The sequence below is a fragment of the Dipodomys merriami genome, unplaced genomic scaffold (genome assembly GCF_024711535.1).
Source record: "Dipodomys merriami isolate MVZ:Mamm:240054 unplaced genomic scaffold, mDipMer1.0.p SCAF_7, whole genome shotgun sequence".
Taxonomy (NCBI): domain Eukaryota; kingdom Metazoa; phylum Chordata; class Mammalia; order Rodentia; family Heteromyidae; genus Dipodomys; species Dipodomys merriami.
The window spans coordinates 15,834,133-15,852,063 of NW_027206290.1; the positions used below are offsets into that span (position 1 = coordinate 15,834,133).

General features: G+C 51.1%; 1 protein-coding gene across 1 annotated transcript; it reads right to left on the reverse strand.

Moving 5' to 3' along the window:
* Nucleotides 1-2,261: 2,261 nt before the first annotated feature.
* On the reverse strand, nucleotides 2,262-17,282 carry Hmgcs2 (3-hydroxy-3-methylglutaryl-CoA synthase 2). The gene is made up of 10 exons (XM_070007525.1): nucleotides 17,102-17,282; nucleotides 12,483-12,937; nucleotides 10,532-10,657; nucleotides 10,012-10,176; nucleotides 9,301-9,466; nucleotides 7,869-8,039; nucleotides 5,707-5,813; nucleotides 5,153-5,278; nucleotides 3,872-3,983; nucleotides 2,262-2,537 (listed from the first exon to the last, which is right to left on the reverse strand). Exons 1-9 carry the CDS (start codon nucleotides 17,203-17,205, stop codon nucleotides 3,877-3,879), a joined length of 1,527 nt encoding a protein of 508 aa, XP_069863626.1. The 5' UTR covers nucleotides 17,206-17,282; the 3' UTR covers nucleotides 2,262-2,537; nucleotides 3,872-3,876.
* Nucleotides 17,283-17,931: the final 649 nt, after the last annotated feature.

The window sequence follows — 17,931 nt, forward strand, 5'->3', positions numbered from 1 at the left end:
TGCTGTGGAGGGAGGTTGATGGACTCTGAGATGACCTGTGTGGTTATTAGAGGGTTTGCCCGTGAGCTGTAGCATCAGGGTATCCCAGAGCCTTCCATGGGAAGGTGTGTATGCACATTAATGATGTGTGCTTGGGCAGAGCATACGGGGTTGGTGCTTTGCTTTTAAGGGAGTTTGAAGCCGACCCCTCCCACAGAGTGGACAGGGCCTGAGCCAGAAGCTGAGCGGGTGCTGCAGAAGGGTCATAGGAAGAAGCACTGGGAACAGAGGATGGAGGTTTCAGGAGACGTTCAGTAGGATGTCTGTGAAGCCAACAAAGTATAGAGACCTGGAAAGCTCAGCATGAGCTAGACAATATGTGTGTGTGTGTGTGTGTGTGTGTGTGTGTGTGTGTGTGTGTGTGTGTGTGTGTGTGTGTGTGTGTGTGTGTGTGTGTGTGTGTACACCAGTACTCAGGACCTCATACTTCTGGATTTTTGGTGACTAATTGGAATTAAGAATCTCTTTGGGGGGGGGCTGGGAAGGTGGCTCAATCTCTTTGGGGGGGGCTGGGAAGGTGGCTCAGTGGTAGAGTGCTTGCCTTGCATGCCTGAGGCCCTGGGTTCAATTCCTCAGCAAAAAGAAAAAAAGTCGGAAGTGGCGCTGTGGCTCAAGTGGTAGAGCGCAAGCCTTGAGCCGAAGAGCTGAGGGACAGCGCCCAGGCCCAGAGTTCAGGCCCCACAACTGGGCCAAAAAAAAAAAAAAAAAGAATCTCTTGGGGTTTCTCTGCCCACGCAGGTTTTGAACCATGATCCTCAGATCTCAGCCTCCTGAGCAGCTAGGATGACATGTCAACCACTGTCACCTAGCTATATGTGACTCTGAAAAAATGATTTTATGATAAATGACAAAATGACCCTCCTTCATTCAAAAGCATGGGCCTCTTGATTACTCCTATTAGGATCCAGGCCTGGCTTTCTACAGAAGGCACCAGACAGCTACTGACCAGCGCTAGGGCCTCCTCCAAGGACAGAATTCCACATCAGCTCCCCGGCATCCACAGTGGCCTTGGTGTATGCTGTGGCCCAGCCATAGCAGACCTCAAAGGGACGAGCCTGCATGGCTGGCTCTGGGCAGCTGCATAATCACGAACGAGCAATTCTCCCAAACTCTACACAGCTGTGGGGACATGCACAGGCTTCCCAGACCGGCATGAGGGCTGAGTGGATTCAAAGGGAATGTGTAGCCATGAGCTGTAATCCCAGCTACTTGGGAGGCTGAGATCTGAGGATCATGGTTCAAAGTCAGGCAGGTCTGGGCAGGAAAGTCCATAAGACTCTTCATCTCTAGTTAACCAGCAAAATGCCAGAAGTAGAGCTGTGGCTCAAGTGGTAGAGTGCCAGCCTTGAGCACAAAAGCTCAGAGATAGTGCCAAGCCCTGAGTTCAAACCCCAGGACTGGCACTAAAAAAAGTTGGGACTGTGACTTAGTGGTAGAGTGCTTGCCTAGCATTCATGAAGCCCTGAGTTCAATTCCTCAGAAGCACATGCACAGAAAAAGCCGGAAGTGGTGCAGTGGCTCCACAGGTAGAGTGCTAGGCTTAAGCAAAAGAACCTCAGGGACAGTGCCCAGGCCCTGAGTTCAAGCCCCAGGACTGGCAAAAAAAAAAAAAAAAAAAAAAAGCTAAGTGATACGTGGGACATGCCCAGGGCGCATGGTGACCTTGTGTTTCTCCGGTTGAGGGCTCTTGGTGGACGATCAGCCTCTGCGCTCCCCTCCCCCTGGCTGCCAGCCAGGTCTGGGTGCTGGGTGTCCTGACAACAAATGGCCCATTTCCTCCAGTTGAAGATGCAGCTGTGCCTCACGTGGCATCTGCTGAGATCACCTGAGCACGCTGATAACTGGGGAGAAGGCCAAGGTGGGTGAAGTTCAACATTCACCTAAAAATGGAGCTCAAGCTGGGCATGTGATAGACGCCTAAATCCTGACAACTAGACAGGAGGCGAGAGGGGACTAACATGGGCAAAGTTAGATTCTGTACCAGATGACCCAAAGAAGAAAGGGGTTGGGCCAGGTGCTGGTGTGGTTCACGCCTATCAGAGCCAGCTAGAGCAGCAAAGTCCATCCAATTTTTAACCAGTAAAAGGCTAGATGTGGAGGTATGGATCAAGTGGCAGAGTATCGGCCTTGAGTGAAAAGGCTAAGCAAGAGTGCAAGGCCCTGAGTTCAAGTCCCCATGCCAACACACGCACACACACAAAGTTCACAAGAATGTTAAGAAATCAGCAAAAGAAACGGCATGAAGTTTAATAAAAATAACAAGCTGTAACAAATCATCAGGTATATCTGGAGCTCGAGGGAGACCGCTTATCTGCGTTTGTGCAGGCCTTGTGTCTCTGTTCCCTTTGCAAGGGAGTCCCCAACCCACAGCTATTGTGACGGAGCCTGGGCCACCGCAGGCTTGATTGGTGCAGTTACCAGGTAAGGGTGGGATTTTCAGCACGTGAAATGTGGACAGAGCTCAGCTATCCTACCTCCCCCAGGACCTGCGCCAGCATCTGTGGAAAGTTAAGAGAGATGAAGATTTCCTTGTGAATCAGCCTGGTCCCCGGACCCCAGACCCTGCTCCTCCCAGTGGTTCTGTGAAACTATCTCCCTGACTATACCTAGATGTGGGGCCACCGGGTACTGGGAGAAACAAGGCCTGGTGTGGTTGGGTTGCAGCCCCATCATGCGTCCTGTCTGGGACAGCACAGAGGCTCATGGGATCCTTTGAGATGGTGCATGGACCCCACGACCTCTCTCCTTCCTTCCCCCTCCCCTGCAGGCAATGGCCAGCATCTCAGTCCGGGGGTGGGCCACTCGTGGGGGATACCAAGTAAGAAAACTCTGGTCCCAGACTAACTGAGGCAGTTGCTGAGCTGCTCAGTGGATACACAAAAGCAACATGATAGACAGGAACTACATGTCTGCAGTTCTGAATAGTTGATTTTTTTTTCATTAAGGAAATCCCACAAAGAATTCTTCCAGATGGATGTCGGGCTCACGCCCGAAATCCTAGCTACTCGGGGGTGTGAGATCTGAGGAACATGATTCTATGCCAACCCAAGCAGGAAAGCCTATGAGACTTGTCTCCCATCAACCAGCAAAAGGCTAAAAATGGAAGTGTGGCTTGAGTGGTAGAGCACCAGCCTTGAATGAAAAGGCCAAGCAGTAGCACAAGGCCCTGAGTTCAAGCCCCAGTACTGACACCCCAAAAAAGATTCCCGCCATTTCCCCTCCCACCCCAAGCCTCTTCCACTAATGTTTCTCTCCATTCATCACCATTATGGCACACAGCTTTTGTGAGGAAGAATCTTGTCACATGAGAATTGTCACCCGGCCCCCAATCGCAAGCCTCGCTCCAGTGAGGGGCTTCTTGCTCAAATGGAAGCCACAACCCCTTGCTTCCTTGAAAATTTCACACACATGCACACATCCACATATGCTTTTCTGAAGCTGATTGTCTGAGAATTCACATCCTCAGTCTCATCCCTTTGGAGCACTGAGCGCTCCCTATCACTGCAATTCTCTTCCCTTTTTTTGGAGAGGAGGGTAGGCCTATGGATTGAACTCAGGGATTGGGCGCTGTCCCTTTGTTTTTTATGCTCAAGATGGGCACTCTGCCACTTGAGCCACAGCTCCACTTCTGGCTTTTTGTTGGTTAATCGAAGATAAGAGCCTCTCTGGCTTTCCTACCCAGGCTGGCTTCGAACTGCAATCCTCCTATTTCAGGATTACAGGTGTGAACCACTGGCGCCCGGCCCTCTTCCGTTATTTTGAAGGCTGTGGGTCCCACCTGGCTCAGGTGGAGTCAGGTGCCCCAGGAAGGCGTTCAGCCGCCCGTACTCACCAGGTTCACATAGGCCGCCGGGCATACTTCCGACGGTGCATCTCATCCACCCGCTCCAGGTACCACGTGCCTGGGAAGAGGCTGCTGACGTCACCAGGGGGTGAGAAGTTCACTGTGGAATGAGGAAGAGAGGGACAGCAGTCACCCAGGGCCACACAGGCTTGGGGAAGAGAGAACAACAGGAAGTCTGCTACATCAGATGCACAAGAACCAGAAACAAAGCCATTCTGGCTCTAGTACTTTGTGTCACCAGAATTGTATTTGTGTGTGTGTGTGTGTGTGTGTGTGTGTGTGTGTGTGTGTGTGTGTGTGTGTGTGTGGTTTGTTGCTGCTGCTGCTACTACTGGGGCTTGAACACAAGTCTTGATGATCTTGTTTGGCTTTTTTGGCCCTCTACCACTTGAGCCACAGCTCCATTTCCTGCTTTTTACTGGTTAAGCAGAAACAAGTCTCTTGGATGTATCTGTCTGGCCTGGTGTAAAACCCCAATCCCCAGAGCTCAGCCTTCTAAGTAGCTAGGATTACAGGCATGCACCATGGGCACCAGCTCTGCTCAGGCCTAGATCTGGGTCATCAGCTCTAAAGTCTGGCCAATTTCTGGCGGCATTTTCTTTTGCTTAGGTTTTATTCTTTCTGTGCTGGTCCTGGAGCTTGAACTCAGATCCTCAGGCTCTCGCAAGGCTTTCTCACTCATAGCGAAGACTTCTACCTCTTGAAGCCATGCCTCCAGCTCCAGCTTTTGGGGGGTTAATTGGAGACAAGAGTGTCACAAATTTGGCTGTCTTCAGCTTCTTCTTCTTTATTTATTTATTTTTTTTGGTCGTGTGGCTTGAATTCTGGGCCTGGGCACTGTCCCTCAGCTCTTCAGCTCAAGGAGAGCTTAAGCCACAGTGCCACTTCTGGTTTTCTGTGTGGTTTACTGGAGATAAGAGTCTCACAGAGTTTCCTGCCAGAACTGGCTTTGAACCATTATCCTCCGATCTCAGCCTCCTGATTAGGATCACAGATGTGAGCCACTGGAGTCCCAGCATGGAGTGGGGGCTGCTTCCCACTGCCCCTTCTCAGCTCTGCTTCTGCTCAAACACAGCTCTCCCTCCATTCATCGACAGTCACCTCTCCTCACATCTTGAGCCCAAGGTGACATGAATCCCTGCTCCCAGCTGCCAGAGAGAATTCCCTCCCAATCCCTCTTGCCCCCTCTCCTGACCTTCCCTCTTCTCCTGACCTTCTCCCCTCCTGTCCCCTCCCCTGGCCTTCTTCCCTCTCTGCCCTCTCCCCTACCCTTGTGATAGAATTGCTCCCTCTGGTTCATGATTTCTGTGAATTCCTCCGGGGACATGCGCTTCCGGGCGTCCAGGCGTTTGGGCAGATCTGCAACACTGGACATCAGCTTGTCCAGCGGGGACCCTGGGGAGCAGAGGGAGATGTCAGACTCCTTGGTGTCCTTGTCCCCCCATGCCAGGCAGCCAAGACACCAGGAGCTCCCCCTGGTGTGGCTTGGAATACCAAAAAAGGACAAGTCCATACGGATATGAGCCAGGGCCACCAGCAGACCATTCGCTGCTTTGTGTGTATGCCAGTCCTGGGACTTGAACTCAGGACCTGTGCACTATCTCCGAGATTCAGTGCTCAAGGCTAGCACTCTACCACCTGCACCACAGCTCCACCTCTGGCTTTCGGGTGGTTCACTGGAGTTAAGAATCTCACAGACTTTCCTGCCCTGACTGGCTTTGAACCACAATCCTCATATCTCAGCCTCCTGAGTCACTGGGGTTATAGGCGCGAGACCCCAAGCCTGGCTGTAGACGCCTCTTTGATTTGAAAAGGTCCCTCACCTGGAGAAGCATCCTGAGACACTCGAAATGAAAACAGACTTGCTGCCAGACCAGAGCCGTAGGAGAAGGCGCCGATCCTGGAGCCCGCCAGCTCCTGGGCAGAGTGGCTGGGGGAGAAGACATGGAAACCAAACATGCATTGTTACAGTCTGCATTGCAAGTCAGCACTTGATCCCATCCAGCTCATGCGAGCAGACATACATTCTAAGCATGCTGCCCAGAGAGGCGTTTGGAAGAGCCCAGGAGCAGGAAACCTTGTGAAGAGAGACAGGCAGGCAGGCCCCAATGGTGCATGCCTGTAATCCCGCACTTGGCAAGGATCAGAAGTTTAAGGTTAGGTTGAGCTACTACGTAGTGCAACTGTTTCACAGGAGGGCAGCCCAAGGGAGAAGGGGCCTAGGCCAGAACATAAAAGGCAACACAAACAACAGAATTTGGGGCTGCAAAGGGAGCCCCTCCCCACTTCCTAGGATGAGGGGAAGTTGCTAAGGTGTGGTCAGCTGAGGTCAGACCTCTGGACTCAGTCTCCCTCAGGGCTCTCCGCTGACTATGATGATGATGATGATGATGATGATGATGATGATGATGATGATATGTGTGTGTGTGTGTATATATACACACAGGGCCTGGACGCTGTCCCTGGGCTTTTTCACTCCAGGCTAGCGCTCTACCATGTTAGCCACACCTCTACTTCCGGCTTCTTGGTGGTTTGTTGGAGATAAGAGTCTCAAGGCTCGCTGCAAACCGTGATCCTCAGTTCTCCCGCAACCTGAGCAGCATGGATGATAGTGTGAGCCACCAGTACCTGGCTAAGGATGGCTTCTTAATCATGTCTGGCCAGTTCACCAGGAAGTAACTGTTCCCGTGTGGCACGTAGCTTGATGAGCTCCTCAAATTCAAAACCAGGGAAGAGGGCAGCCACCACCAGCTTGTCCTCAGACACTGACTTCGAAGCTGGAGGGGGAGGAGCACTGTGCACACAGCTTGGGCATTTGTTTGGGGATTTAACTCGGGCCTTTGGCTTACTGAAAAAAGAGAGCACAAAGGGCCAGGGACTAGCGTAGGGTCTCCATATTTTGCTCAGCTGGACAAGAACTTCTGTCCTCCTTCCTCTGCTAGTCCTGCACAGGTGAGCTGACAGGTATGAACCATCATGGCTTGTTCTTTGAGATATAGTCACAATCACTTTTCCCTGATTTAGGTAACTTTTTAACTAACTTGGGGCTGGTGTTAAACCTGGATTCTCCTAATCTCCACCCCTCCAAGCAACTGGGATTAGAGGCCCAGCCATTGCACCCAGCCTGGGTTAGGTAATTTATTTTTTTCAGAGTCAAAACTAATAGGCTCAGAGATGTGAGCTACTGGCGCCCAGCCTGTTTATCTGCAGGAGGCTGAGATCTGAGGATTAAGGTTCAAAGACAGCCCCAGCCAACAAATCTGAAGACTCTTATCTCCAACTAAGCAGCAAAAGCCAGGAGGAGAGGTGTGGCTCAAGTGTACCAGGCTTGAGAGAAAAAGCTAAGCAAGAGTGAGAGACCCTGAATACAAACCCCAAAGCCAGCACACGCACGCACACGCACGCACACACACATACACACACACACACACACACACACACACACACACACACACACACACACACACACTGCTAATAAATACTAAATAGATTTGAGCCTAGGCTGTGGGGTTTAAAGCTCTACTCTCTTAGCTGCTGTGTTCTACTAAGTAGAGAGATTTTAAATAGATGTACACACTATGGGCTGGGAAGGTGGCTCAGTGGTAGAGCGCTTGCCTCGCATGCATGAGGCCCTGGGTTCAATTCCTCAATGCCACACTCACAGAAAAAGCCATAAGTGGCGCTGTGGCTCACATGGGAGAGCACTAGCCTTGAGGAAAAGAAGCTCAAGGACAGTGCCCAGGCCCTGAGTTCAAGCCCCATGACTAGCAAAAAGTTAAAATAAATACACACACTAGTTCTCCCATTTCCTGATCGAACCTGAGTAGATTTCGTACATCCTCTGACACTCGAGGCAGTCATTTATAATACAGGGAATTGGCCTGAACGTGCTCCTTTGAAATATTCCTTCCTTCTTCCTGTCTCCCCCCTCCACCACCCTCCCTGAATGGTGGAAGGGACAGAGCAGCCCTGGCTGGGAACTCACTGGGACAGGAGCGAAGCCAGGCACCCATACAGGGAGGAGGTGTACATGTTTCCATTGTGGGTGGAGAGGTAGAGGGAGGCCTTGGTTTTCTTGTTGAACATGTCCAGGGATGCCTTCAGAAGCGCTTTATCCACTTCTTTGTTGGTATAGGTCTCTTCCAGCTTTAGCTCCCTGTGAGGCACCAGGGAGAGAGAAGAGATGTGATGGAGAAAGGAGCAGCTCCCAGACACAGGGTTTGGCCCTTGTCATTTATGATCATACTCTGAAACATAAGAAAACCTCAAAGAACGACATGCAGCTCACAGGCTGGCCATTGAGAGATCCTACAGAAAGCATCCTTTGATAGTATATTAGAAAATTAGAAATAGCCAGGCACCAGAGGCTCACACCTAGCTGTTCCGGAGGCTAAGACCTGAGGACCTGGTCAAAAAGATCTGAGGGTCTCAGACAATGATTGAAAAAGCTAATGGAGAGCACCTAGGCCCTGAGTTCAAGCCTCAGTCCTGGTGCACACATACCCACACAAAAATTAGAAATAAAACTATACTATGCATTCTGTTTAGTGTGCTTCCTTTACTCCGAATATACATACATACATATTATATATATATATATATATATATATATAGGTTCTCCAGAGTTAAATCATTTTCCATATTATTATTATCACTATTATTGTGGGTATGAGTGTGTGTGTGTGTGTGTGCATGTGTGCCAGGACTGTGGTTTGAATGCAGGAACTTGTGCCCTTGCTTGGCTTTTCCACTCAAGACTTGAGCCACACACACTTCTACTCCAGCTTTCTGTGGTGGAATTTGGAGATCATTGTCTCACAAACTTGGCTTCTCAGGCTGGATTCAAGCCACAGTGCTCAGAACTCAGCCTTCTGGGTAGCTAAGATGACAGACGTGAGCCACCAGCACCCAGCCTTGTGGTTTCTTTGAGTCATTGGTCTGGAGGTAGAGGTAAATTCCTGAGATGTCATCTCCACGGCCAGGCTGATGTGACCACCTGAACCCTCCTAAGGACTGATGTCCTTTCTCTTTTTTTGTTGTTGTAATTTGTTGGTCATGGGGCTTGAACTCTGGGCCTGCGCGCTGTCCCTGAGCTCTTCAGCTAAAGGTGAGTGCTCTACCACTTGAGCCACAGCACCACTTCTGGTTTTCTGGTGGCTCATTGGAGATAAGAGTCTCAGGGACCTTTCTGCCCGGGGTTGGCTTTGAACCTCAATCCTCAGATGTCAGCCTCGTAAGTAGCCAGGATGACAGGCATGAGCCACCAGCGCCTGGCTCCTTTCTCTTTCTTATGTTGGAGGATCACCAACCTGCTTCTCCCCACTGGAGTATAAAGTCCAGACTCAAGGAATGAAAACCCCTGAAGTCCCCTCTGTCGTCCCTCCCAGGCCTCCAGCCTCCCCACACAGCGGGCGCACCTGAAGGCCTCCAGCCCCTTGTACAGGCTGGCCTGCGTGTCCTTGCTGGATGACAGGAAGTCACTGAACATCAGGCGGCCCAGCGACTTCTGCACCATCTTGCAGAAAGGGGTGTGAAAGATCATGTACTGAATGTCGTCCAGGGTAAAAGGTCGCTCGATGCCCGCTGGGAAGGGAAGGGGAAAGACCAGACTCAAGGAATGCGTGTGCGGATGCGCTTACAGCTCACCTCACCTCACTTTAACTGTGCCCTGGGGCCCCTGGCCTACAGAGCTGGACCCTCCCGTGTGTGTGTGTGTGTGTGTGTGTGTGTGTGTGTGTGTGTGTGTGTGAGAGAGAGAGAGAGAGAGAGAGAGAGAGAGAGAGAGAGACAGACAGACAGACAGACAGACAGAGACAGAGACAGAGACAGAGAGGCAGAGAGACAGAGAGAGACAGAGAGAGAGAGACCTGGGGCTTGAACTCAGGGCCTAGTACTCTCGTTTAGCCTTTCTCACTCAATCCTGGTGCTCTACCACTTGAGACACACCCCTACATCTGGCTTTTTGCTGCTTCCCTGGAGATATGACTTTCACACACTTTTCTGTGCTAGCTTTGGACTATGATACTCAGATCTCAGCCTCCTGAGCCACTGAGTATGCATCTTCGCCATAGAAGAAAAAGAAAGTCTTGGCTTTGCCAAAACCCCCTTTCTGCGCTCCGAGCCCATACCTTGTTTCCACTGACTCTGGATTTTTTTGCGGTAGGACGCATAGCATCTGTCCAGGGCCCGCAGGTAGCACTGGATGGACAGCTTCCCGTCCACCAGCGGGTACTCCGAGTTCAAATTCGGCTTGTAGAAGTCATATGCGTTCTCCATGTGGGTTCCCCTCAGCCCTGGAAAGGAAGCAAAGGGTCCGGGCCTGCAGCGGATGGGGGCGGGGGAGGGGGTCCTCGGGGACAGCCTACCCCGTTTTTCTCCTTCCTTTCCTGCTTCCCTGCCTCTCGTTCTGCCACAGGCAGACAGATTGTGCAAATCCTGCTTCTGCACACCGTCATGGATCTAGCGAACCAGGAAGCAGAAGCAGGAATTCTGAGGCCCCCTGCGGATGCGGTTCCCTCCCCCTCCAGCCTCCCCTGTGCATCTCCATCCTCTCCTCCCCGTCACACTTTTGCACACGAGGGACACGGTCCTTGCCCAGGTGGGATTAGCTGGAATTGTGCAGCCCCTGAGGAAGAGATTACCACCTACCTCTCTCCAGGGCAAGAGGCGCCTGGGGCCCGATCAGCATGGCCACCGCCCCTGCCCCACCCGTGGGCCGCGCGTTGCCGCTGGGGTAGACCGCGATGTCTCCGCACACCACCAGTGCGTAGCGCCCTGAGAACACAACATAAGGTGTCCTGTCCCGGGGGCAGACAGCCACCAGCCCCGATCGGGACCAACCGCCACACACCACAGCTGCTCAGGGAGAATCTGCTCACAGTTCCCTTCCTCCTCTACTTTCAACTCTTTCCTTGGTGTTTCTAAGATGTAGCCCAGGCTAGCCTGAGACTCAAGCTCAGCTGGGATCCTGCCTCAGCCTCCCAACTGCTGGGGTTATAAGTGTGTACCTCCACAATTCTGAACGAAGAAGTAATTCTGGTTCCTAGTTCAATAAACAAAAGAAAAAGACAACAAAAAAAAGTCAGGTGCTGGTGATTACTGTCTCTAATTGTAGCTACTCTGGGAACTGAGATTGGGATTCAAAGGCAGCCCAGGCAGGAAAGTCCCTGAGACTCTTATCTCCAATTACACACACACACACACACACACACACACACAAACACAAACACCAGAAGTAGAGATATGGATCAAGCGGTGGAGGCCCCAGCCTTGAGTGAACAAGCTAACACTCTGGGTCATGCCTAGAATCCTCGCTACTCCCAAGGCTGAGATCTGAGAATTACAGTTTGAAACCAATTTGGGCAGGAAAGTCTGTGAGACTCTTATCGCTAGTAAGCTACCTCCCAAAAGCTAAAAGTGGAGTTCTGGCTCAAGTGGTAGAGCACGAGCCTTGAGCAAAAATAAGCTCAGAGACAGCTCACAGGACCAGGAAAAAAATAATAATAAAGACTAAGGGAGAACACAAGGCCCTGAGCTCCAGCCCCAATACAATAACATAAAATATCATCTGGATGCTAGCTAATCACACACAACTCCTTTTTAAAATGTTCAATAAGATAGTTATTGTCTACAATGACGAATGAGGACACTGTCTACCAGAGAGATTAACTTCTCTAAGGTCATTATACCTGGTGAATATGAACTTTGAAATTCAAGTCTAGTTCTGACTAGATCCTAAACGACCAGCCTTGAATTGCTGCTGCTACTTTCATTGTGAGAAGAGACTGTGTCAGGTAACCACATTTATGGGAAACGGTTCATAGTAGCTAACTATGATATGCTATTATTCAATAAATAATTGAGGCTTTGACTCATATTTGCTCCACTTTGTGTGTGTGTGTGGTGTGCATGCATATGCTGATCCTGGGGGGTTGAACTCAGGGCCCATTCCCTGTCCCTTAGCTTTTTTTTATTAAGGCTCTACCACCTGAACCACAGCTCTACTTGTAGCATTTTTAATTTTTGTATTTGGAGAAAAAGAGTTTCACAGACTTTCCTGGCCAAGCCTTGAGCCACAATCCTCAGATCTCAGCCTCCTGAGTAGCTAGGGTTACAGGCGTAAGCCACCCACCCTGGCTTGCTATCTGAGGCTGCAGTTTCTTATGTGTAATCAGATGTGAGGCTGCCATCCTCGTGGGAGCCAGGGACAACGGGGAACATTCTGTGCAAATCTCCACGGCTCCTGACACTGGGTGCTGGATGAACAGAAGCCGTGGGGAGACATGATCCTTTCCCTACTGGGTTACATCCATCTGGGAAAGCAAGAAGAAAACCTGAGGGCTGGGAAGGTGGCTCAGTGGTAGAGTGCTCGCCTAGCATGCATGAAGCCCTGGGTTCGATTCCTCAGTGCCACATACACAGAAAAAGCCAGAAGTGGGGCCGTGGCTCCAGTGGTAGAGTGCTACCCTTGGGCAAAAGAAACTCAGGGACAGTGCCCAGGACCTGAGTTCAAGACCCAGGACTGGCAAAACAGAAAGAAAACCTGATAGGACTCAGCCCCGGCCCTGGCCCTGCCCCTGTCCTGCCCGGCAGTGCGCACCATCCCAGTAGCTGGACTCCATCCAGTTGGCAGCATTGAAGAGGGAGGCGGTGCCCCCGTAGCAGGCGTTGGTGGTGTCGATGCCCTCGATGTCAGTGTTGCCCGAGTCCTGGAAGAGCTCCATGAGCACTGTCTTGACGGCCTTGGACTTGTCGATGATGGTCTCAGTGCCCACCTCCAGGCGGCCCACGGCGTCCCAGGGCAGCTGCGTGCGCTCCATCAGCCGCTGCACCACCGTCAGGCACAGCGAGTTGATATCTTCCTGCACCGAACAGAAGCCCATGCGGGTCTGGCCCAGCCCCACCGTGTACTTCCCGGCTTCCACTTTGTTGAATTTCTCCAGGTCCGTCTGGTCCACATACTGGGCCGGGAAGTAGACCTCCATGGCCAGGATGCCCACATCTTTCGGCCACGCATCTGTTTTGGCTACAGGGGCAGCAGCCACGGTGGAGAACCTACGGGGACAGGAAAAAAATCACCCTAACGAGTGGAATTGAAACCCTTTCGCACAACCACTTAAAGATCATAAAGCCGGGCACCTGTAATCCTAGCTACTCAGGAGGCTGAGACCTGAGGATCAAGGTTCAAAGCCAGCCTCGGCAGGAAAGTCCATGAGGCTCTTATCTCCAATCAACCACTAGAAAATGGGAAGTGGCGTTGTGGCTCAAGTGGTAGAGCGCTAGCCTTGAGCTGAAGAGCTGAGGGACAGCACCCAGGTCCAGCGTTCAAGCCCCACGACTGACCAAAAAAATTATTTAAAAATAAAGAACAATCGGGGGTTCTGGGAAGGTGGCTCAGTGGTAGAGCGCTAGCCTTGAGCTGAAGAGGAGAGGGACAGCACCCAGGCCCAGAGTTCAGGCCCCACGACCGGACCCGCCCCAAAAAAATAAAGAACAGTCGTAACCACAATAGAACCACTATATGGTCTATAGTCATTCAAATTGTGATTCAATAAAATTCAGTTATCAAAATAGTAAAACTTTAGCATGGTTACATCTGTTGAATTGGCTGTCTTATTTTTATGTTCTCATCATAAAGATTACTTTTCCTCGTGTCAGTGTAGCTCCAGTAACATTCTGGCTTTTTGTTTGCTTAGTAATATTGTCCTTTTATACTTTCAACTGCTGAATCTTATAGTTAACATGTACCTCATCTCTTAGAAACATTAGAAGAAAGAGAAGGAGGAAGAGAAGGAGGAAGAGAAGGAGGAAGAGGAGGAGGAGGAGGAGGAGGAAGTTGATGTTGTTGTTAGCTGGGCACTGGTGGCTCATGCCGATAATCCTAGCTACTCTAAAGGCTGAGATCTGAAGATCTTGGTTAGAAGCTAGGTTGGGCAGACAAATCCAAGAAACTCTTATCTCCAATTAAACACCAAAGAGCTGCAAGGAGAGCGTTGGCTCAAGTGGTAGAGTGCCAGCATTGATTTAAAAAAAAAAAAGAGGTAAAGAAAATCAAGAGGCCCTGAGTTCAAGCCCCATTACTGAGGAAAAAAATAGGAAATAAGGGCCAAAAAAAAACAAGCAACAATACTGGTGTTTATAGGTAGAGAATTTCGTTTGTTGATTATTGAAATTAGTGATAGAGTGGAAATTAAGTCTGCCATCTCTCTGCTGGCTTCTTTTGTGATGTTCTTTGTACCTTCGTCTTCCTTTCCTGCTATCTTTGTGATGAAGTAAGCCACCAAGGCACCACAGCTACCTCGCTTCAGCTTTGAGAGACAGAGAAGTGGTCGTGCCTGAGAAGGCTGAACCAAACCCAGCCTTCCCCGGCACCCAAGATCTGGTGAGAGGTCCGCCTCACCCCAACGGAGGCCAAGGCAGGGCTAAGCAGGCTGCCCTGAGCAAATTGGCCACCAGAGGTCTCAGGAAGCCTTCCAGTTCACACGTATACTGTGTGTGAGCTCACAGATACAGCTCAGTCCTGTGCAACTGTCAGATACCAACAGAAACCCACGCTGGGCATGCTTGCTCCCACACACAGCACTGTGCCCATGGTGGCCAGTGAACCCACCTCAGCTACGGCAGGCTTATGGGTAACAATGCTGTGACAGAGATAGTGCTATTAACAAGACATCCGTCCCCGCGTCCCAGGGAAAGGGGACCCCGACCATCCGCTTCTCCTTGCAGCAGGTGTGGTAAAACCTCCGGCTTCGTTCTTGCTTTGCCCGGGATCACCGTAAACTCCGTGGAGTTTCAGTAGCTCAGTGATCGTGCTTGTCATTTTCTGACGAGAAAGGTTTGGAGCATTTGCATGTGCCCTCTTTATTTGGTGTCCTCCATATAACTGGAGTTTGTACCGGCAAATATTTATGGAGGACTCCCCAGTATCCGGGAGCTAATGGTTAGCCAGGGGTGGGGGGGAGCAGCCAGCATTATTCTCACTATGCACCTCCATCACTTGGTCATCTTTGTCGTCATCTGGGGAGGATGATTTCTGGACATAGACTTCAGAGCCTTGAAGACAGGTGACAGGTAGAGCCTTCTAGAAACTTCTGAGCACCTAGTTAGGAATGTCCTGGCCATCTTGCCTCTTTCTCTGTGCTCCCTGGCACTAATGGCAGCTACTTTCCATTTGCTTAAATGCACATGACACGGTACATGTTACATGCACTATGCATGTTAAGCTCGTGGTATGTGTTAAGTGCATGCTGCATTGTGCTGGGGAAGATACCCAGGGGTTGTCCAGAGAAGAGCACAGGTTCTTGAGGATGAGGGAGGAGATGAATACAACAGCCCAGCTGGAAGGGAGGAGGCAGATGGGGACCAGAAAACCATGAAGGCCGAATTCCATAGAAGTTCCAAGGAGGCAGAGAGGTCTGTGGGTGGGAGGCCAAGAAAGGCCTCATGCAGAGGCTGAATTCTCAGCTTGAAGCCCATGCGGCTTGGATTAGACAGGAGAGGCGGGAAGGGAGGGGTGACCCACAAAGATGGCTCCCCACATCAGTTAACAAGACCAGCGGTGGTGGCACCAGAGGGCCTTGGGAATGACGTGTCCAGGAGTTTGGACCAAAGAAGTCAGGAGCTTGTGAGGGTTGAGGTTGCATTGTTGGCTGGTGGCCAACGGGTGGTTTATTGATACAAAGGAAGCCACGTCCTCACACACATACTCAAACCCAGGACCAAGTTCAGGTCTGAGTTTGGGATTGAGTGGGGGAATGAGGAGTAGATGATGGTGGAGATAAAGAAGATGAGATTAGAGGCCATTCCCCCTACACCAGTCCTACACACCCAGAAGACAGGAGGTAGGACATTTCCCTAAGTATTCAGAATTCATGGAACACAAAATACAAGTGGAAAGAAAAGACAGAATTAGTGGTGCTGTGTGGTTGGTTTACAGACATGATAATCAAAGAGGCTGGACACTGTGGCCTGTCATCCTAGCTCCTCAGGAGGCTGAGATCTGAGGATTGCAGTTCAAGGCCAGCCCAGGCAGCAGTCTGTGACACTCTTATCTCCAATTAACTACAAAGAAACTGGAAGTGTTGTTCCAAAGGAAGAGCTTCAGCCTGGAGTGAAAAAGCTTAGGGACAGAGCACACGCCCATGCGTGCGCACACACGCTCACACACACACATACACACGCACACATACACACACACACACACACACACACACATATGAGGCTAACTACAGCTGTGTCTCATCATCCCTGGCAACGGCCAGGCTTAGATTGAACAGCTGGATGTTTACACAGAAAAGAAGTGTGTGTATTCAACTTACACAAGCACATGTACACACACAAGTAAACCCCCCCACACACACATTGTCTGCGCATTTCACCTCTTCAGAAAATTAGATCCAAAGATACAGTTCTGGCCTGGGCACTTGTGGCTCACGCCTGTAATCCTAACTACTCAGAACAGTCGGATCTGAGGATCAAGGTTCAAAACCAGCCCAGGCAGAAATGTCCATAAGACTCTTATCTCCCATAAACCAGTAAAAAGCCAGAAATAGAGGTGTGCCTCAAGTGGTAGAACGCCAGTTAAGGGACAGTGCCCAGGTCCCAAGTTCAAACTCTAGTACAGGTACCAAAATAAAACATTTTGTTTTTCCTTTTGGGTCTTTCTCCAGTGACTACAATCTGCCTCTGGCTGCAATTGCAGGTATTGAGGGTCTTGGCCCAGGTTAGAGGGGACAGTGGAGCAGAGGCCTGCCTGCAGGCCTGGCTTCCTGTCTTGAGGGATGTGGATTCTGGGCAGCAGGTGGCAGACAGAGGTTGGGGCTCTGTTCTGGGGCCCGGGGGAGGAGGGGATGCGGGGGGGGGGGGGGGGGAACCTGTTTTATCTGGAGATGTAGTAACTGAAACCCTATGTCTAGACACCAGGATTCTGGTGAGATTGACTGATGGATTGATTGATTGATTTTGCCAGTCCTGGGCACATTCCCTGAGCTTCTTTTGCTCAGGGCTAGCACTCTACCACATGAGTCTCAGCACCACTTCTGGCCCTTTTCTGTATATGTGGTACTGAGGAATCGAACCCAGGACTTCATGCATGCTAGGGGAGCGCTCTACCACTGAGCCACCTTCCCAGCCCTCTGGTGAGATCTCACCAGCCTGTCCTTTGCTGCTTCTGCTTTCTCCCCACCAAGTGATCTATGCTGGGGGGAGGAGGGGACTCACGGCTGGTGAGCTGCAGGGAGCAGGCGGGCCGCAGCAAGGGGAGCATCCTGCATGGCTTTCTTCATCTGTAGGACCCGCCTGGCGGGCGTGAGCAAGCGCTGCATTTCCACAGGTTCCACGGGAGTGAGGAGAACGCTGACAGCTCCTGCAGCTCCACACAGCCCTTGTGAAAGATGCCCAGCCACTCGGGGTTGGGCTTTATAGATCCGAGAGGCTCTCGGCTTGGCCGGCTCCGCCTCTGCCTGGCCCAGCTTGGACAGGCTCAGCGTGCCTCCAAAACTGGGTCAAAGGTCTCAGAACATGAGTGAGCCAGAGAAAAACATCATCTCCGCAACATGACACAGAGAGGCCCTGTTCCTTGTGGGCCCTGGCTTGGCCAGCTCTTAACCCTTCCCCAGGCAGCTCCGCTCTGGCCCTTCCACACCACAGGGGAGGCTTTGATTGCCCTTGCCATGTGACCAAAGGTGACCCATACTGGTCCATCTAGGGCCTTCCTTCCAGGGGCTTCCCACAATCCCCTCTGTGGTGTGAACTGCTGCCCTTTCAACTTGTGATGCATTAGAAGAGAACCAAAGGGAACCACGTACCAGTGGCTCACACCTGTCGTCCTAGCTACTTAGAAAGCTGAGATCCAAGGATCACGGTTCAAAGCCAGCCAGGGCAGGAAAGTCCATGAGCACCTTATCTCCAATGAACCACCAGAAAACCAGAAGTGGTGCTGTGGATCAAAGCAGCAGAGCACTAGCCTTGAGCAAAAGAGCTTGAGGAGAGTACCCAGGCCCTTAGTTCAAGCCCCACAACCAAAAGAAGGAAGGAAGGAAGGAAGGAAG